Source organism: Physella acuta, unplaced genomic scaffold, assembly GCF_028476545.2.
Source record: "Physella acuta isolate Inbredline_101_S28 unplaced genomic scaffold, ASM2847654v3 ptg000360l, whole genome shotgun sequence".
NCBI lineage: Eukaryota > Metazoa > Mollusca > Gastropoda > Physidae > Physella > Physella acuta.
This window is the reverse complement of record NW_026731879.1, coordinates 735,657-758,477: the sequence shown is the minus strand read 5'-3', so window position 1 is coordinate 758,477 and position 22,821 is coordinate 735,657. Positions and strand designations below refer to the sequence as shown.

Below are 22,821 nucleotides of genomic sequence, written 5' to 3'. Positions count from 1 at the left end.
TTAAGTTCATTTGGTCATAGAATGGCTAATTTTAGTAGAGCATTTCATATGTATGTATCATGCACTTCAAGTGGCGAATATAAATATCACACATGTATCAATATCACCCACATACTACACGCATCTAATGAAACACACATGTCCCACACACTTATACCGCATTTATAGCACACGTTCCACACACAACATCATCTTGTGATTTAGATGGGAGTGGGGTGGGTGGGTGGGGGGGGGGGGGGTGGCCATGCTGGACATCAGATGCGCTCTAGGGGGGTCAGCCCCAGGACCCTCAGGCAGTTGGCCAACACTAGTCTGGAACATTCAAACACCAGAAGCCGAGCCTGGAACAAAAAACTGGCTGGTCAGTTGGTGGTCAATCAGGGCTACACTTTATGTTAGACCAAATATTAAAGGCAGTCAGAATTAACATGAGCAATATTTTTTCCTCTCCCCCCCCCCCCCCCCCATCAGCAGTCAATCAGAATTTACCTGTGCAATATTTTTTGCCCCCCCCCCCCCCCAGCAGTCCACCAGAATTTACCTGTGCAATATTTTTGCTCTCCCCTTTAACTGGACATACCGAATATGCTGCATTGACCAGGTGACTAGAAAAACACAAGTGAAACATCTTTATAAGGTTAACTCATCAGTTAATCTAATATGATCTTGACATATCTAAACTTTAAAAACTATACGTCTACAATAAAGGGACTGCGTGGTCAGTGGTATAGTTTCAGTTTAGGTGTTTGGGTCTTACGCTGGACGTCCTTGAGCCTACTCAGTTCTGGTGGGTACCTAACTCACATTATGTAAAGTAGATTAGGTAAAAATTGTTTGGCTAGCATCTACACTTTTGTCATTAGTCATGCTGTATAAATCTATTGGTAAACTCTGAATTCTTGAATAAATAGACTCACGATGTGCCTTTTTGGGGAATGGTAAATATGAATGCATCAAAGAGGATACATGTTTTTTTGTATTTTGATATGCTCTTTTACAGAGTTATCCAATGGATTATATGGTTGTCTAGTAGAATATATATTACTGATATAAAAAAAAGTGAGTGTCATTACTATCAAGAGTGAAGTGTCTCAGTAACTCACCAAAGTTGAAACATGTACTGGACTATATGGTGGGGAACCAACCCTGACAGGGCCTCATCAAACACATCAGGATATCTGGGAACAAAAAAAAGTTTGAAGTATGTACTGGGGGGGGGGGGGGACCAACCCTGACAGGGCCTCATCAAACACATCAGGATATCTGGGAACAAAAAAAGTTTGAAGTATGTACGGGGGGGGGGGGGGAGGACGGGGACTGACCAACCCTGACAGGGCCTCATCAAACACATCAGGATATCTGGGAACAAAAAAAGTTTGAAGTATGTACTGGGGGGGGGGGGGGGGGTACCAACCCTGACAGGGCCTCATCACACACATCAGGGTACCTGGCACCATCCAAGAAACCCATTGATAAATATGTTTCTTCATGCCATCCACACTTCCCTGGTTGGTGTAGCTAGAGTAAAATATTGGCTGAACTTTTCCTGGATCTGTGTTCTTGGTTGACCAAGTTTAAATGACCTGGCTCAATAATTGACCAGGCTAAATTGACCTGGTTAAATAATTTACCTGGCTAAGTGGACGGCAGCAGCAACAAGGGTAGAGTCAAGCATCAAACAGTTGACGTCAACATCATCTGTCAGCTCAACACCACAGTTGGAGATCATGCTATCAAACAACAACATCATCTGTCAACACCACAGTTGGAGATCATGCTACCAAACAACTTCATTTTCAATCATTTATTTCACTGACAAGAAAAATGTTTACCAAGCCTACCAGACCATAAATATTTTTTACTAAACCTACCAAACCATAAATATTTTTTACTAAACCTACCAGGCCATAAATTTTTTTTACCAAACCTACCAGGCCGTAATATTTTTTACCAAACCTACCTGGCCACATATTTCTACCAAAATGTCTTTAGCCACAAACCTACCAGGCCATAAATAAATTTTACCAAACCTACCAGGCCATACATATTTTTTACCAAACCTACCAGACCATAAATATTTTTTACCAAACCTACCAGGCCATAAATATTTTTTACCAAACCTACCAGGCCATAAATATTTTTTATCAAACCTATGAGACAATAAATATTTTTTACCAAACCTACCAGGCCATAAATATTTTTTACCAAACCTACCAGGCCATAAATATTTTTTATCAAACCTACCAGGCCATAAATATTTTTTACCAAACCTACCAGGCCATAAATATTTTTTATCAAACCTACCAGGCCATAAATATTTTTTACCAAACCTACCAGGCCATAAATATTTTTTACTAAACCTACCAGGCCATAAATATTTTTTAACAAACCAAGCTGGCCACATATTTCTACCAAAATGTCTTTAGCCACAAACCTGCAGAGCCTGGCGTGGCAGTACTGAACAAAGACACCCGAGTCAGCCTTGAAGTTGAGCATACGATCCCATGAGAAGGTGTAGTCGTTGGTTCTGTGAGCCTTTAGGTCCTGGGGAGGGCAGACACATGGGGGTCATTACAGGTGGAGCTGCATGTCACCTGGCTGTCACAGGTGGAGCTACATGACACCTGGCTGTCACAGGTGGAGCTGCATGACACCTGGCTGTCACAGATGGAGCTGCATGACACCTGGCTGTCACAGGTGGAGCTACAGAGGACTTCTGACTATACTGATATACACAGCTGATGGATGTGACAACTCACCTGATGGATGTGACAACTCACCTGATGGATGTGACAACTCACCTGATGGATGTGACAACTCACCTGATGGATGTGACAACTCACCTGATGGATGTGACAACTCACCTGATGGATGTGACAACTCACCTGATGGATGTGACAACTCACCTGATGGATGTGACAACTCACCTGATGGATGTGACAACTCACCTGATGGATGTGACAACTCACCTGATGGATGTGACAACTCACCTGATGGATGTGACAACTCACGTGATGGATGTGACAACTCACCTGATGGATGTGACAACTCACCTGATGGGTGTGACAACTCACCTGATGGATGTGACAACTCACCTGATGGATGTGACAACTCACCTGATGGATGTGACAACTCACCTGATGGATGTGACAACTCACCTGTAGTATGATGGATGTGACACCAAGAACATCAGCTGTAGTCTCCAGATCTGACTCAACCTTTGTGGCTAAAATAGATTGGTTCAAACAAATTAGTTTCACAAGCTAAATGTGTTGTGTGGAGGCAGGCATACAGAGAGAGAAATAAGAAAAAATCAAACAAATTAGTTTCAGCTAAATGTGTTGTGTGGAGCCAGGCATACACAGAGAGAAATAAGAAAAAAATCAAACAAATTAGTTTCACAAGCTAAATGTGTTGTGTGGAGGAAGGCATACAGAGAGAGAAATAAGAAAAAAATCAAACAAATTAGTTTCACAAGCTAAATGTGTTGTGTGGAGGCAGGCATACAGAGAGAGAAATAAGAAAAAAATCAAACAAATTAGTTCCAGCTAAATGTGTTGTGTGGAGGCAGGCATACAGAGAGAGAAATAAGAAAAAAATCAAACAAATTAGTTTCACAATCTAAATTTGTTGTGTGGAGGCAGGCATACAGAGAGAGAAATAAGAAAAAAATCAAACAAATTAGTTTCACAAGCTAAATGTGTTGTGTGGAGGCAGGCATACAGAGAGAGAAATAAGAAAAAAATCAAACAAATTAGTTCCAGCTAAATGTGTTGTGTGGAGGCAGGCATACAGAGAGAGAAATAAGAAAAAAATCAAACAAATTAGTTTCACAATCTAAATTTGTTGTGTGGAGGCAGGCATACAGAGAGAGAAATAAGAAAAAAATCAAACAAATTAGTTTCACAAGCTAAATGTTGTGTGGATGCAGGCATACAGAGAGAGAAATAAGAAAAAAATCAAACAAATTAGTTACACAAGCTAAATGTGTTGTGTGGAGCCAGGCATACAGAGAGAGAAATAAGAAAAAAAAAACTTACTGGCTTTGGACTTCATGGATGCCAGCACACGTGCCCTGGCCTCATCAAGGACGTCCCTGAGGAACACCACGGTCCCAGCACGCGTGCTCATCCCCTTCACACGGCCAAAACACACGTGGATGTCGTCTATGGGCCTGGTGGAGACATGTACGTCATCAAGTTAGAGGATGTTGGTAGATAAACTCACATCTTTTTTACAAGCTTGGTATCTCTGGAAAGATTGCTTCGTCACTCTTTTAAACACACTTTGTGTAGGTTCAATTAACATTCAATTAACATTCAATTAACATACTATTCTTTCAGTCTTGCTAAAAACTAAAAAAAAATATCTATGCACATAAAAAAAGAAAGAAATTACTGATTAACATTTAAACAAAATAATGACCACTTGCCTAACCATAAATAAAAGTGTGGGTTGTTGATACAGTTTGAGTTTCAAATAAATATTAAAACAGTATTTGAGTACTGATGTAATATATTATCAGCAGACCAGTTCATTTGGTACATAGTATATGTATAATTGTTTGTTAGCCTTATATATAAAGATGGAACACCAAAATGTAAACATTTTTCTTCAAAATTATATAAATGGCAGTTTATTTTGTTTCATTTTCTTTTCTTCTAAACTTATGCCTATGTATAGGTTAGTTGATAAAAATCGTATGGGTCTTCTAAAATTATGCCAATATAGGTTAGTTGATAAAAATCATATTGGGTCTTCTAAAATTATGCCAATATAGGTTAGTTGATAAAAATCATATTGGGTCTTCTAAAATTATGCCAATATAGGTTAGTTGATAAAAATCATATTGGGTCTTCTAAAATTATGCCAATATAGGTTAGTTGATAAAAATCATATTGGGTCTTCTAAAATTATGCCAATATAGGTTAGTTGATAAAAATCATATTGGGTTTTCTAAAATTATGCCAATATAGGTTAGTTGATAAAAATCATATTGGGTCTTCTAAAATTATGCCAATATAGGTTAGTTGATAAAAATCATATTGGGTCTTCTAAAATTATGCCAATATAGGTTAGTTGATAAAAATCAAATTGGGCCTACTAAAATTATGCCAATATAGGTTAGTTGATAAAAATCATATTGGGTTTTCTAAAATTATGCCAATATAGGTTAGTTGATAAAAATCATATTGGGTCTTCTAAAATTATGCCAATATAGGTTAGTTGATAAAAATCATATTGGGTCTTCTAAAATTATGCCAATATAGGTTAGTTGATAAAAATCATATTGGGTTTTCTAAAATTATGCCAATATAGGTTAGTTGATAAAAATCATATTGGGTCTTCTAAAATTATGCCAATATAGGTTAGTTGATAAAAATCATATTGGGTCTTCTAAAATTATGCCAATATAGGTTAGTTGATAAAAATCATATTGGGTCTTCTAAAATTATGCCAATATAGGTTAGTTGATAAAAATCATATTGGGTCTTCTAAAATTATGCCAATATAGGTTAGTTGATAAAAATCAAATTGGGTCTTCTAAAATTATGCCAATATAGGTTAGTTGCTACAAATTGGGTCTTCTAAAATTATGCCAATATAGGTTAGTTGCTACAAATTGGGTCTTCTAAAATTATGCCAATATAGGTTAGTTGCTACAAATTGGGTCTTCTAAACTTATGCCAATATAGGTTAGTTGCTACAAATTGGGTCTTCTAAACTTATGCCAATATAGGTTAGTTGCTACAAATTGGGTCTTCTAAACTTATGCCAATATAGGTTAGTTGCTACAAATTGGGTCTTCTAAACTTATGCCAATATAGGTTAGTTGATAAAAATTGGGTCTTCTAAACTTATGCCAATATAGGTTAGTTGCTACAAATTGGGTCATGATTATCTGCAAGCACCTACCTCTGGGCCCAGGACACGCCCAACTTCTCCAGTATATGGACCAACTTTTTAAAGTGGCTCCTCTGGCCCTGTTCTACCTGGGGATAGGATGAAAAGGTGAGTGCAGACAGGTGAGTGCAGACAGGTGAGTGCAGACAGTTAGGTGGAGACAGGTGAGTGCAGACAGGTGAGTGCAGACAGTTAGGTGCAGACAGGTGAGTGCAGACAGGTGCAGACAGGTGAGTGCAGACAGGTGAGTGCAGACAGGTGCAGACAGGTGAGTGCAGACAGTTAGGTGCAGACAGGTGAGTGCAGACAGGTGCAGACAGGTGAGTGCAGACAGATGAGTGCAGACAGGTGCAGACAGGTGAGTGCAGACAGGTGAGTGCAGACAGGTGCAGACAGGTGAGTGCAGACAGTTAGGTGCAGACAGGTGAGTGCAGACAGGTGCAGACAGGTGAGTGCAGACAGGTGAGTGCAGACAGGTGCAGACAGGTGAGTGCAGACAGGTGAGTGCAGACAGGTGCAGACAGGTGAGTGCAGACAGTTAGGTGCAGACAGGTGGGTGCAGACAGGTGGGTGCAGACAGTTAGGTGCAGACAGGTGAGTGCAGACAGGTGAGTGCAGACAGGTGAGTGCAGACAGTTAGGTGCAGACAGGTGAGTGCAGACAGGTGAGTGCACACAGGTGAGTGCAGACAGGTGAGTGCAGACAGTTAGGTGCAGACAGGTGAGTGCAGACAGGTGAGTGCAGACAGGTGAGTGCAGACAGGTGCAGACAGGTGAGTGCAGACAGTTAGGTGCAGACAGGTGAGTGCAGACAGTTAGGTGCAGACAGCTGAGTGCTGACAGGTGAGTGCAGACAGGTGAGTGCAGACAGGTGAGTGCAGCCAGGTGAGTGCAGACAGGTGAGTGCAGACAGTTAGGTGCAGACAGGTGAGTGCAGACAGTTAGGTGCAGACAGGTGAGTGCAGACAGGTGAGTGCAGACAGGTGAGTGCAAACAAGTGAGTGCAGACAAGTCAAATCACTCACCACGTAATGTACCCGGTCAAATGAAAATATTTCTTGTCTCTCAAGGGCTGAGGCCACATCTCTGGAACAGAGAAGACAATCTGTCAAGGGGAGGTAATCTTTTATGGATAATCCAACTGTCAAGGGGAGGTAATCTTTCATGGATAATTCAATTGTCAAGGGGTGGTAATCTTTCATGGATAATTCAACTGTCAAGGGGAGGTAATCTTTCATGGATGATTCAATTGTCAAGGGGAGGTAATCTTTCATGGATACTTGTACTAATGTGAGGTGGTAATTTTTTATTTCACTAGAAGAGGGAGGTAGTCACTCATTTAACTGCACAATGCCCTAACTTTATGTCCAATGCCATAGTTTATTTGTCTAGACTACATCTTGTGATTGACTCAAAATGGGGTGGGGCTTACCTGGTTAAATAAAGAGAAGAACCATCACTCTTGACTAGACTAGCACGGCCTAGTCCTGAGTTGTCCATCTTGACGTGACCCACACCATCATCACTGAAAGCAACACAAATATAGGGGCATCATCACCAGGTCTATATTACCCCCACCATCATCATGAGGTCTACCATCCCTTCACCATCATCATAAGAGGTCTACCATCCCTCCACCATCATCACAAGGTCTACCATCCCTTCACCATCATCATAAGAGGTCTACCATCCCTCCACCATCATCACAAGGTCTACCATCCCTTCACCATCATCATAAGAGGTCTACCATCCCTCCACCATCATCACAAGGTCTACCATCCCTCCACCATCATTACAAGATGTCACTCACTCATACTGCATCAATCTACTCCCTGAATCAAATGTATCACTCACTCGTACTGCAGCAGATTGGCTTGTGCAAGGCGTGCCAAGACTTGTGAAGTTTGAGCGTGGTAATCTGACTCAGCCAGTGTGTGGGTGAAGTGGACACCTAGACGCTGGGACATATGGACATATACGTTTACTTTGTGGTCATATCAACACCTAATGGAAACATTTATTTCAAGCCATGACCCTAGGGGTTAAACCATGACCCACATGGGTCAGCCATGACACAGAGTCAAGGTATGACCCCTAGGGTCAAGTCATGACCCACAGGGTAAAACCATGACCCACATGGGTCAGCCATGACACAGAGTCAAGGTATGACCCCTAGGGTCAAGTCATGACCCACAGGGTAAAACCATGACCCACATGGGTCAGCCATGACACAGAGTCAAGGTATGACCCCTAGGGTCAAGTCATGACCCACAGAATTAAACCTTGACCCACATGGGTCAGCCATGACACAGAGTCAAGGTATGACCCCTAGGGTCAAGTCATGACCCACAGAATTAAACCTTGACCCACATGGGTCAGCCATGACACAGAGTCAAGGTATGACCATTAGGGTCAAGTCATGACTCACAGGGTTAAACCATGACCCACATGGGTCAGCCATGAGACAGAGTCAAGGTATGACCCCTAGGGTCAAGTCATGACCCACAGGGTTAAACCATGATAATATGTGATTGACATCTCCAAATGGCTACTCCAGATGACTGGAGTAAAAACTTGTTTACTTTTATTCATTTCAAATTGCTGAATACATTTTCAAGATTAATTAACATTTAATTTAGTTTTATAATAGCAGACATTCTAATTACTTTAGCATGGACTCTTGGAAAACTATTATCCATTGCATGATAAACTACTTCAAACATTAAAATTTATCATGGACTGTTGGAAAACTATTATCCATTGCATGATAAACTACTTCAAACATTAAAATTTGTTTTAATAATGGTGTAGGGTAAGTAACTGGTAAAATAAGATTAATGTAATAATTGTCTGCCCTTGTATCTTGTATGAAAGAAAAGCGTGAGTCATGCGATTCCCATACCTGGTACATCTTGTCCAGTTCAGCCAGACTCAGCCTTTTGACCATCGTCCAAACATCACGCATGCTTTCCTCTCCTGAAACAATTGGAACTGGTCAGTCAAGTGGCTAAAATAATCTCAGACAGTGGCAGTGGATGGAACACAACTCTCTACACCCAGCTGTCCCCTCACACACAGGAGGGAATTGTCAATGTGGAGACAACTCTGAGACACCTAATTATAAAACAACTGCGGCAGACTAATTCAGTTTTTTATGGTCAAGTTTTGTTTGAAAATTGTTGGATATGGTCCATCGATAAAAATATTTTGCTGGCTGTTTAACTGGTCAAATTTAGCTGGTCAAATTTAGGTGGTCAAGATTAACTGGTCAAGTTTAGCTGGACAAGTTTAGCTGGTCAAGTTTAGCTGGTCAAGTTTAGCTGGTCAAGTTTTACTGGTCAAGTTTAGCTCATCAAGTTTAACTAGTCAAGTTTAGCTGGTCAAGTTTAACTGGTTAAGTTTAACTGGTCAAGTTTAGCTAGTCAACTTTAGCTTGTCTAGTTTAGCTTGTCAAGTTTAGCAGGTCAAACTTAACTGGTCAAGTTTAACTGGTCAAGTTTGGCTGGTCAAGTATAGTTGGTCAAATTTAACTGGTCAAGTTTAGCTGGTCAAGTTTAACTGGTCAAGTTTAGCTGGTCAAGTTTAGCTGGTCAAGTTTAACTGGTCAAGTTTAATGAGCTTGAGACTGACCCTGCTCCAGCTGTGTAAACAATGCCATCCCCTCCTGGTAGGTTGGTGATGTGCTCTCTGGTGCTGTGCCACACTCAGACCTCACCGTCTGGTTGATCTTCACGTAAACCTGGGGGGGGGGGGGGGGGGGGGGAAAGGGGGGGACAACGACAAACATGGTTATTACCCTAGACATTCACATAACCCTAACCATCTAGACATTCACGTAACCCTAACCATCTAGACATTCACATAACCCTAACCATCTAGAGATTAACATAACCCTAACCATCTAGACATTCACATAACCTTAACCATCTAAACATTCACATAATTCTTACCATCTAGACATTCACATAACCCTAACCATCTAGACATTCACATAACCCTAACCATCTAGACATTCACATAACCCTAACCATGTAGAGATTAACATAACCCTAACCGTCCTGAAGGAGACTTACATTGAACAACTCCAGCAAGGGATCTTGTTTGAGCATGTTGATATTTCCATAGCGTGTCAAGCCCAAGGCTAACAAACCTGTGAAAGTATATTTAAATATTACATGGTAACAGGTACTGTATTCAAATACTAGATGGTAACAGGTATTATATTTAATACTAGATGGTAACAGCAGAGGCGTAGCGACCCTTCCCGGCGCCCGGGGACAAACATTCAACTTGTCAACTTGGCGCCCCCCTCGGGAGCAAGCAAATTTTCAATTTGCACCTCCCCCCTCTCTAAAACTTTCGATTTGCACCCCCCCCCCTCAAACTGCAAAAATGCAGCTAAAATGACATTTTAATTTGTTTTTACAACCCATTTTGGCGCCCCCAGTTGGGCTGGTTCAGTAGGTTTTAAATCACATTTTATGCTTTGACCAACACCAACATTTGATCCAAAGGCGTTTTCAGCTTTTTGGGTGAGGGGGTGCGGCGAATAAAAAAAAAGGTGCCATATATATATATATATATATATATATATATATATATATATATATATATATATATATATATATATATATATATATATATACTGACTGTATGTCATTGCTTCGCTATGGTGTAAAATACATTCAAAGGGTATGCCTACTCTAAACAAAACGGCTACAGGACATTACCCCCCTGGATATTTCCCCCCCGGACATTTCCCCCCCGTATTTACCCCCCGGTGCAATTACCCCCCTGTCAATTACCCCCCTGTCAATTACCCCCCCGGGGAATTACCCCCCTCCTCTCAAGTTAAAATCCTAACTCTAACTAGGATTTTATCCCTATACAGGGGCGTAGCGAGGGGGGGGGGGGCGGGGGCAGCGGACCGCACCGGGTGACACCATTAAGGGGGGTGACACCAAGGCAAAAAATAGCAAAATATATAGAGAAAAACTCGAGGGGGGTGCAAATCGTAAGTTTGAGGGGGGGGGGGTGCAAATCGAAAACTTGAGGGGGGGGGGGGTTCAAATCGAAAGTTTGAAAGTTTGTCCCTTGGAAGGGTCTCTATGTCTCTGGGGGGGGGGGTGACACTATTAAGTGCCGCCCCTGGTGACACCCGACCTCGCTACGCCACTGTCCCTATATACTACTTTAATCCAAACCTTAAGAAAAATACCAAAACCTAAGCATCCACCTTAGCCTAAACCTTCACACAAAACCAAAACCAAAGCTAGACACAACCCTAACCCTAAAACTAGCTTTAACCCTAACCGTAACCCTAGCTCTAACTCTAACCCTAACCCTAGCCCTAATCTTAACCCTAACCCTAGCCCTAGCCCTAACCCTAACCCTAACCCTAACCCTAACCCTAACCTTAACCCTAACCCTAACCCTAACTCTAACTCTAACCCTAACCCTAACATTAACCCTAACCCTAACCCTAACCCTAGCCCTAAAACGTAACCCTAACCCTAACCCTAACTCTAACCCTGTCCGGGGGGGGGGGGGTAATGTCCTACTGGGCGGGGGGTAATTGACAGGGGGGTAATTGACAGGGGGGTAATTACTCTGGGGGGTAATGTCGGGGGGGAAATATCCGGGGGGTAATTGACAGGGGGGAAATGTCCTGTTCCCAAACAAAACACAATGTAGGCTGAAAACATAAAACAATTCTTCACAAAAAACAAAACAAAAACCACAAAATATACCCACAATACAACCAAAAACAATAAATGCAACACAATTTGTTATGTTTTTGTAAAAAATTTTTTGAAATAATGGAATATTAATTAAGACAAGCGAACTACAGTAGGAGAAATAATCACTCTCTTCTATCAATATCAATATTTATACGTCTACACATTTAAATATAATTGTCAAATTCAACCAGATCAATAACTACTTTACCATGTCTTCTTCTTCTTCTTCGTTCTTAATTATTAGTGTTGAAGGGGATCGAGATTTATCTGCCAGAGGGTTTGAACTCGAGACTTTTTTCGAATTTATCAACCATGAGCTTTTTTGCCGACTCGACCACGCCTCCAACACAATTAAGCGTTACGTGTCAACTGGTTATGCGCCATTGAGGCCATTGACTCCGATTTCAGCCTGCTTTTCTTTTTGGATTTGCTTCCATAGCCTTTGTCCAACCAAGAACAAACTACAAGGCAGCAGTTGTTTGATTTTGGAGTTTTCTCTCCTAGAAGAGTGGCTGTCCCCAGATAACGAGCCTCATCTGCCCGAGGGTTCGAACTCGTGGCTTTTCGGTTTAGCAACCATGAGCTTTACCGACTCGACCACGCCGACCCCCTACTTTACCATGTGATACACTAAGTTTTTACTATTTGCTTTTACAAAAAATCTTGTGTACAATCAAAATTAAATATATTTTAGTTTGTGCTAAAACATCACAGCATAAAGAAAGTTTGTATAAGTGGAGTTGGTGTAAAAAATCAAGCTGTTAAAATAAATAATACAAAATCTGATCATCTCGACTAATAAAAACGTTCTTGAAGTTGTGTGTGAATGTGTTTATGTTTCTGTACATTTATTCAGCTTCCACCATCACCCCCATTTATTTGCATAGAGTTTATAACACCATCCATCTAAAAATATGTGAATCTGGAAAACATTCTAGATCAGTTAACAAGCAAGGGACCTACAGTTTCCCTTGCTGCTAGTAGTGACATATACTGCTGAGCACACAATAGGTAAACAATAACCCTAAGTTTCTAGACTGATCTTAAAACCCCAAGTTAATAGGCATTCAGTATAAAAGAGGGATGGTTGAATTAAGCCTGAAGACTCAAGCAAATGATACTGTGTGATACACTTGTGAAATAACATTGATCTGTAGGTGGTTGACTGCCTATATCCAGCAGGAATATCATAAACAGCAGATGTACAGGTACATTTTATACATAGCTTAGACCAACATTTTATACATAGCTTAGACCAACATTTTATACATAGCTTTGACCAACATTTTATACATAGCTTTGACCAACGTTTTATACATAGCTTTGACCAACATTTTATACATAGCTTTGACCAACATTTTATACATAGCTTTGAACAACGTTTTAAAAAGATTACCAAACTGTGTCCCCCAGTCTCCAATCCAATTTATTCTTTTGACATCTTGCCCTGAGGCCTCGTAAAGATTGGAGAGGACGTTCCCTAGGATAGTTGAGCGCATGTGTCCAACATGAAATGGTTTGGCTATATTTGGTGAGCTGACAGGACAAGATACAATAAAATTATTGGGATAGTGGACAGGACAAGATACAATAAAATTATTGGGATAGTGGACAGGACAAGATACAATAAAATTATTGGGATAGTGGACAGGACAAGATACAATAAAATTATTGGGATAGTGGACAGGACAAGATACAATAAAATTATTGGGATAGTGGACAGGACAAGATACAATAAAATTATTGGGATAGTGGACAGGACAAGATACAATAAAATTATTGGGATAGTGGACAGGACAAGATACAATAAAATTATTGGGATAGTGGACAGGACAAGATACAATAAAATTATTGGGATAGTGGACAGGACAAGATACAATAAAATTATTGGGATAGTGGACAGGACAAGATACAATAAAATTATTGGGATAGTGGACAGGACAAGATACAATAAAATTATTGGGATAGTGGACAGGACAAGATACAATAAAATTATTGGGATAGTGGACAGGACAAGATACAATAAAATTATTGGGATAGTGGACAGGACAAGATACAATAAAATTATTGGGATAGTGGACAGGACAAGATACAATATAATTATTGGGATAGTGGACAGAATAAAATTATTGTGATAGTGGACAGGACAAGATACAATAAAATTATTGGGATAGTGGACAGGACAAGATACAATAAAATTATTGGGATAGTGGACCAACAAGAGACATATTATGGCTGGATATTTAACTACTGGACATACCAAAGGGGTGAACTCCACTTCATCTGCACCAAAGGACAAATCTAGGTCTTGCTGGTGCCACTTAGACTGACCAAACTCTACACAGATGTGTTGTGACTGACCTGAACTCTACACAGATGTGTTGTGACTGACCTGAACTCTACACAGATGTGTTGGGACTGACCTGAACTCTACACAGATGTGTTGTGACTGACCTGAACTCTACACAGATGTGTTGTGACTGACCTGAACTCTACACAGATGTGTTGTGACTGACCTGAACTCTACACAGATGTGTTGTGACTGACCTGAACTCTACACAGATGTGTTGTGACTGACCTGAACTCTACACAGATGTGTTGTGACTGACCTGAACTCTACACAGATGTGTTGTGACTGACCTAAACTCTACACACATGTGTTGTGACTGACCTGAACTCTACACAGATGTGTTGTGACTGACCTGAACTCTACACAGATGTGTTGTGACTGACCTGAACTCTACACAGATGTGTTGTGACTGACCTGAACTCTACACAGATGTGTTGTGACTGACCTGAACTCTACACAGATGTGTTGTGACTGACCTGAACTCTACACAGATGTGTTGTGACTGACCTGAACTCTACACAGATGTGTTGTGACTGACCTGAACTCTACACAGATGTGTTGTGACTGACCTGAACTCTACACAGATGTGTTGTGACTGACCTGAACTCTACACAGATGTGTTGTTTTTTCCCTCCAGACTGGAGCGTGTGACCGTACTGACTGGGATGTGTTCGAATCTCTGTCAGCAGTCTCTGGGGAGAAAATATTTCAGCCATCAGAAAAATTATCTCCATCAAAATAAGCAGCTTCTAGCCCTGTGGCCTGGCCCTATAGAAAGTTTCTAGCCTGTGGCCTGGCCCTATAAGAAGCTTCTAGCCCTGTGGCCTGGCCCTATAAGAAGCTTCTAGCCCTGTGGCCTGGCCCTATAGAAAGCTTCTAGCCTGTGGCCTGGCCCTATAGAAAGCTTCTAGCCTGTGGCCTGACCCTATAGAAAGCTTCTAGCCTGTGGCCTGGCCCTATAGAAAGCTTCTAGCCTGTGGCCTGGCCCTATGAGAAGCTTCTAGCCTGTGGCCTGACCCTATAGAAAGCTTCTAGCCTGTGGCCTGGCCCTATAGAAAGCTTCTAGCCTGTGGCCTGGCCCTATAAGAAGCTTCTAGCCTGTGGCCTGGCCCTATAAGAAGCTTCTAGCCTGTGGCCTGGCCCTATAGAAAGTTTCTAGCCTGTGGCCTGGCCCTATAGAAAGCTTCTAGCCTGTGGCCTGGCCCTATAGAAAGTTTCTAGCCTGTGGCCTGGCCCTATAGAAAGTTTCTAGCCTGTGGCCTGGCCCTATGAGAAGCTTCTAGCCTGTGGCCTGGCCCTATAGAAAGCTTCTAGCCTGTGGCCTGGCCCTATAGAAAGTTTCTAGCCTGTGGCCTGGCCCTATAAGAAGCTTCTAGCCTGTGGCCTGGCCCTATAGAAAGTTTCTAGCCTGTGGCCTGGCCCTATAAGAAGCTTCTAGCCCTGTGGCCTGGCCCTATAAGAAGCTTCTAGCCTGTGGCCTGGCCCTATAGAAAGTTTCTAGCCTGTGGCCTGGCCCTATAAGAAGCTTCTAGCCTGTGGCCTGGCCCTATAGAAAGTTTCTAGCCTGTGGCCTGGCCCTATAGAAAGTTTCTAGCCTGTGGCCTGGCCCTATAAGAAGCTTCTAGCCCTGTGGCCTGGCCCTATAAGAAGCTTCTAGCCTGTGGCCTGGCCCTATAAGAAGCTTCTAGCCCTGTGACCTGGCCCTATGAGAAGCTTCTTATATGTTGCGCTACACATCGGATCACCCATAAGGCATGTCCGTGTGTTCACAACAATCACCAACACAACATCAGAACATCACCTACACAACATCAGAACATCACCAACACAACATTAGTACATCACTAACACAACATCACCAACACAACATCAGTACATCACCAACACAACATCAGAACATCACCAACACAACATCAGTACATCACCAACACAACATCAGTACATCACCAACACAACATCAGTACATCACCAACACAACATCACCAACACAACATCAGTACATCACCAACACAACATCAGTACATCCCCAACACAACATCAGTACATCACTAACACAACATCAGTACATCACCAACACAACATCAGTACATCACCAACACAACATTAGTACATCACCAACACAACATCAGTACATCACCAACACAACATCAGTACATCACCAACACAACATCATCAACACAACATCAGAACATCACCAACACAACATCAGTACATCACTAACACAACATCAGTACATCACTAACACAACATCAGTACATCACTAACACAACATCACCAACACAACATCAGTACATCACCAACACAACATCAGTACATCACCAACACAACATCAGAACATCACCAACACAACATCAGTACATCACCAACACAACATCAGTACATCACCAACACAACATCAGTACATCACCAACACAACATCACCAACACAACATCAGTACATCACCAACACAACATCAGTACATCACCAACACAACATCAGTACATCACCAACACAACATCAGTACATCACTAACACAACATCAGTACATCACCAACACAACATCAGTACATCACCAACACAACATTAGTACATCACCAACACAACATCAGTACATCACTAACACAACATCAGTACATCACTAACACAACATCACCAACACAACATCAGTACATCACCAACACAACATCAGTACATCACTAACACAACATCAGTACATCACTAACACAACATCAGTACATCACTAACACAACATCACCAACACAACATCAGTACATCACTAACACAACATCAGTACATCACTAACACAACATCAACAACACAACATCAGAACATCACCAACACAACGTCAGTACATCACCAACACAAAATCAGTACATCACCAACACAACATCAGTACATCACCAACACAACATCAGTACATCACCAACACAACATCAGTACATCACTAACACAACATCAGTACATCACCAACACAACATCAGTACATCACCAACACAACATCAGAACATCACCAACACAACATCAGTACATCACCAACACAACATCACCAACACAACATCAGTACATCACCAACACAACATCAGTACATCACCAACACAACATCAGTACATCACCAACACAACATCAGTACATCACCAACACAACATCATCAACACAACATCAGAACATCACCAACACAACATTAGTACATCACCAACACAACATCAGTACATCACTAACACAACATCAGTACATCACCAACACAACATCACCAACACAACATCAGTACATCACCAACACAACATCAGTACATCACCAACACAACATCAGTACATCACCAACACAACATCAGTACATCACTAACACAACATCAGAACATCACCAACACAACATCAGTACATCACCAACACAACATCACCAACACATCATTAGTACATCACCAACACAACATCAGTACATCACTAACACAACATCAGTACATCACTAACACAACATCAGTACATCACCAACACAACATCAGTACATCACTAACACAACATCAGTACATCACTAACACAACATCAGTACATCACTAACACAACATCACCAACACAACATCAGAACATCACCAACACAACATCAGTACATCACCAACACAACATCAGTACATCACTAACACAACATCAACAACACAACATCAGAACATCACCAACACAACGTCAGTACATCACCAACACAAAATCAGTACATCACCAACACAACATCAGTACATCACCAACACAACATCAGTACATCACCAACACAACATCAGTACATCACCAACACAACATCAGTACATCACTAACACAACATCAGTACATCACCAACACAACATCAGTACATCACCAACACAACATCAGAACATCACCAACACAACATCAGTACATCACCAACACAACATCACCAACACAACATCAGTACATCACCAACACAACATCAGTACATCACCAACACAACATCAGTACATCACCAACACAACATCAGTACATCACCAACACAACATCATCAACACAACATCAGAACATCACCAACACAACATTAGTACATCACCAACACAACATCAGTACATCACTAACACAACATCAGTACATCACCAACACAACATCACCAACACACCATCAGTACATCACCAACACAACATCAGTACATCACCAACACAACATCAGTACATCACCAACACAACATCAGTACATCACCAACACAACATCAGTACATCATCATCACCAACACAACATTAGTACATCACCAACACAACAACAATACCTGTACGTCAAGTCGCTACAATACCTGTAAGTCATGTCACTACAATACCTGTAAGTCATGTCACTACAATACCTGTAAGTCATGTCACTACAATACCTGTAAGTCATGTCACTACAATACCTGTAAGTCAAGTCGCTACAATACCTGTAAGTCATGTCACTACAATACCTGTAAGTCATGTCACTACAATACCTGTATCAACTGATTTGTTTCCACGTGGAACTGAAGGCTGCCATTCTGGACGTGAATTCCTTCTGCCTGAGCCTGCAACTCATTGAACAGAAAGTTACGCATGAAAACAAAACATTTCAACTAGACACAAAAAGTTATTGTTTTGTTTCAGTATAATAAAGATGCATGTAGAAATTTTAAAGAGATAAATTTATTTGCAAATGACACCAAATGTGTTAAAATGTTACAATGCATTACCTTGCTCAAGTCCAGGTCTAAAGATGTGCCCTGGAGGACACTTGATAGACTCTGAATGCCAACAGAAAACTGTACACCACTGAAAAAAAATCAATAAACATCCTCAAATGTCATCTTCATAGACACATCTCAAATGTCATCATAAAAGACACATCTCCTCAAATGTCATCATAAAAGACACATCTCCTCAAATGTCATCTTCAAAGACACATCTCCTTAAATGTCATCTTCAAAGACACATCTCCTTAAATGTCATCTTCAAAGACACATCTCCTTAAATGTCATCATAAAAGACACATCTCCTTAAATGTCATCATAAAAGACACATCTCTTCATAGTTTTCCTTTTTTTGGATGTTAGATTTTTTTTAAAAGTTTAATGACACAACATCATTACATGGCATTATAGACACAAGATTATAGACACAATTGTGTAGACACATTATAGACACAATAACATAGACACAATAATATAGACACATTATTGACACAATAACATAGACACAACATAATAGATACAACATTATTGATACACAACATTATAGATACAGCACTATAGATACAATAACATAGACATGACATACATAAGACACCATGTACATGACATCATAACCAAGACATCATAGACAATCAATTTAGAAAACTCACACCCTCACATATGATCTTAAGATCATACTCATACAAACGAGTCAAGTAAATTTGAATAAGAAAAGTCCTGCCTGGATAGGTTTTTCTGACCAAGTTGAACTTTGACCAATTTTTCCACTACATTCTCCAATGGCTGGGTATCTGGTAATTTCCTCTCTAGTTTACCCTGGACACAGTTTAGTATCTGGGAAGAGAGGACAACTCCTTTTAGTTTTTATGGGACACAACTCAATATAAGAAACAATAACTTCAGTGTGTTATCTTCTTTGTTTTTTATAAGTATTTAATATTTGATAAGATTTTTCTTAATGTAAGCAAAATAAAACTGATTACAGAGATGGATATCTTGCTCGCCCAGACCTTGCAGCATTTCCAAGAAAATCCTATCTAATCTAGCTACTAAATAAAAAGTATTGCCCTTCAAGCAAGATACAAAAAGTAGATAACTGTTACATATGGTCAAGAAAATGTTCTTAGGCCTTTATTATAGGGTTTTACTTTTAATGAAGGCCTAAATGATAAAATGCGCATGAAGCTGATAAATAAAACAATCAGATTTCAAAACAAAATTATTTTTTTTTAAATCACTGGCTTGTCTGGACAGGTAAAGTTGAGAAATATTAAGAGTAAGTTTTTAACTAATGACATTTTTAGCTACTTGTCCATGGTGAATTCATTTTACAAGTGTGCCTACATTTGTGGTGTGTTTGTAAATAGTGAGTACAGTTCTCTCTCTCTCTCCCCCTCCCCAACATAGACTTGCAGTACTAAGGCTACAACAGATGTGGTAACCAACCAGTGGTCAGCCCTGACCAACCAGTGGTCAGTAGCAATCTTCCAAACTTCAAGTTCCACTTCATTACAATGGTATTTAGATCTAGTATGTATGTCCTATGCCATGTATGCATACAAAGAATTAGTAAGAAGTAGTACAGCAGCGTTGTCTGAATCTTATGATACAGTATGTAGATAGGCAATTGGGTTATAGTCATTTAGTTAAATATTATAGCCTAATAAAATAATTATTTAAAAATTAGGCCTAATTTATTAGACCTTATAAATCTTGATCTACTTTTTATTTTTACAGGCCTCCTATTAATTTATTATATTAGGCCATTTTTTTTTTATTTCTTTTTACTACTAGATCTAGTAATACTAGCATTAGGCCTTGCTAAATAATTAGTATTGTAGTAAATATTAAAATTCTCTAGATTTAACCATTTTAACTAGATTCACTGCTTTAATAATCTATCGATTTAGGTGTGTAAAATCAGCCAAGGCTAATAATGTGAGAAAAAGTTGCCTCATTGTTAAGGCTTTAATAGAAGTATATTGTAATATATTTGTGTCAAATATAATAGATAACTGAATAATAAACCAAAATCAATGGTTTAATATATCAATATGGGCCAGAAATTAACTTTAAACAGCAGTGTTTGAGAGCAATATTTGCTATATAGGCCTATTATAAACAGCAGCCATCTGTAAATTAGAGTGGTTTTCCTTCAATCGCAAACTAAAATTTTACCAAAAAAACTTAAACAAGATGGCGAGTGTTGGGAAATTGCGAGAAGAGCACGAAAACCGTCAGTCATGTGATATTTTTGCAAAAATATTACGGTGACTGATTTACAGCGATATTTGATGCAGACTTCAAAGACGTTTCGCTTACATTGTTAAAACTTCTAATTTTTCAGTTACTAGACATTCGGAAGATTTTTCAACTTCACCATCTTTTGTGTCGACTTAGAATACCACCTTGTTCGAAACCACCCAAAATACCGCAGATGATAGATCAACTTATTTCTTTTGTGTGGAACACCTAGGCCGCCTGCCACCACAAACATATATTGCATTGTTGCAAAGGAATTTTGTTTTATTATGTAGCAGTACGGTGAGAACGAGCCCCCGGTGTAGCCTCAACCAACCGGCGGTTTGTTGTACTCTGATAAATATAAACTCAAATCATTAATAATATATATAGTTCAGGCCATATACCACACACGCATAGTGTTGTGAGTTGAGCCTTAATACATTTAAACTAATTAACTAAATAAATAAACTATCTCCGTTTATTTTCTTTAGCGATAATTAAATTAACTAATTAATTTAGTAATGAGATTACAAATTTCCTGTATAATTTAGTTTTACTATTAAAGAAACAGCTCCGTTGTTTCAATACCACCCGCTCTCTTTCTTGAATCAAACGGTACACTTTTGACCCTGAATACGTTAGTAATTTTTTTTTTTTTAATGTGGTGTAGATGAAGAAAGAGAGCTATATACTCATTGAAACCGAGCGAAAAATAATTCACCGAGGTATTGACCTTAAATGACGTTGTGGCATGCGGATATACTTTTTCCCCTAAAAAAAACAAGGCAGTATGATATTAAGGTCGCGCTTAAGTCACGGTGTAGACTTGCTTGATGAGTAAAAGTGGGATGGTCAGATGGTTTAAAATAAAATCAAAACTAGATTTAAAAAAAAGAACAACACATAACATGCTTTAGTTTATAACTATTAAAAAAAAAAACATGCAACAAAATTTGTTTTTGCAAATTGTGTCTCACTATTTATTCGTTATTCCACAGGTATGTCTCGCATTTTCTTCTCGCAGTTTACCGCATAGCCATTTCGCTTTTCGCGTCTTGCAATTTCCCAACACCCCAAGATAGCTACTAAAGTAAATGAGCATGGACGCATTTGATGAAACCATCGCTATTCGCTAGTCTTTATTTCAATATTTACTACTGAAAAGTTTTAATACTTACAATTGTTTAAAAGATTCTACATGAATGAAACTTTTAAACATTTTTGTACTTTCAAAAGATAAAATCTTCCTAAAAATGTTAAATAATTACTAAAATTTAATGAGTCACCTTTTTTTTCACATTTTTTAGTCTCGGCGGATTTTACCTACCTAAACTAAAATTCTAAAATGATAGATTTAGAATTTATTTAGATTAGGCCTACCACTGATTTTATTTATAGTTACTAGTTAGGCCTATTAAACTATTAGTAGTAATAATATAAATAATCCTTATTAATTTATTTAAATTTATTTTGTAGGCTTTGACTAAATTTAAATTTGACTTCATCTGACGACCTAAATGATAATCTAATATTCTAGATCTAGCTACTAGCTAGATCTAGATTTCTAGATCTAGATCCTAGATCTAGATTTTTCTAGATCTAGATCTAGAGTTAGAGATAAACTCTAGCTTAGTCTAGAGTCTAGGACTCTAGATGATAGATCTAGAAACTTAGAAAGCCTAAGAAAGGTAACTGAACCCATACTTTTTTGGAAATATAACGTTTGTAATAACCAGACATTTCTCTTTCGACACTCAGAAGTCTCAACACTCTCAGGTCACAGCACACAACATTGGGAAAGTAAAGAACTAGACTATTTTCTTGTTTCGCTTTTAAGTGTCTGCTGCAAGCCTCAAGTCTGTAATACGGGAATATCCAATTTTATTGGCGGAAGATTTTCTGTTTGTAATACCTATT

General features: G+C 39.6%; 1 protein-coding gene across 2 annotated transcripts; it reads right to left on the bottom strand.

Moving 5' to 3' along the window:
* On the bottom strand, positions 1-22,759 carry LOC131941392 (putative arginine--tRNA ligase, mitochondrial). Of its 2 annotated transcripts, XM_059300638.1 has the most exons (20): positions 22,609-22,759; positions 19,382-19,494; positions 18,664-18,742; positions 18,427-18,498; positions 14,595-14,686; positions 13,041-13,180; positions 9,977-10,053; positions 9,534-9,642; positions 8,806-8,879; positions 7,758-7,861; positions 7,336-7,428; positions 6,929-6,989; positions 5,917-5,993; positions 4,041-4,174; positions 3,159-3,226; positions 2,435-2,544; positions 1,632-1,730; positions 1,104-1,178; positions 542-605; positions 1-341 (listed from the first exon to the last, which is right to left on the bottom strand). In XM_059300638.1, exons 1-20 carry the CDS (start codon positions 22,642-22,644, stop codon positions 255-257), a joined length of 1,764 nt encoding a protein of 587 aa, XP_059156621.1. In that variant the 5' UTR covers positions 22,645-22,759; the 3' UTR covers positions 1-254. The 2 variants fall into 2 exon arrangements, with proteins under 2 accessions (XP_059156621.1, XP_059156622.1); XM_059300639.1 differs by lacking the exons at positions 1-341; positions 542-605; positions 1,104-1,178 and having other exon boundaries at positions 1,692-1,777.
* Between the last annotated feature and the right edge of the window lie 62 nt (positions 22,760-22,821).

Excerpts from the sequence above, each read along its gene's own strand:
- LOC131941392 (XM_059300638.1), bottom strand. The coding sequence starts at position 22,644 with ATGTCTGGTTATTACAAACGTTATATTTCCAAAAAA. Across the intron at positions 5,994-6,928 it reads TTGACCGGGTACATTACGTG|GTAGAACAGGGCCAGAGGAG; the intron begins GTGAGTGATTTG and ends TCCTATCCCCAG. Across the intron at positions 342-541 it reads AGAGCAAAAATATTGCACAG|GCTCGGCTTCTGGTGTTTGA; the intron begins GTAAATTCTGGT and ends TTTTTGTTCCAG.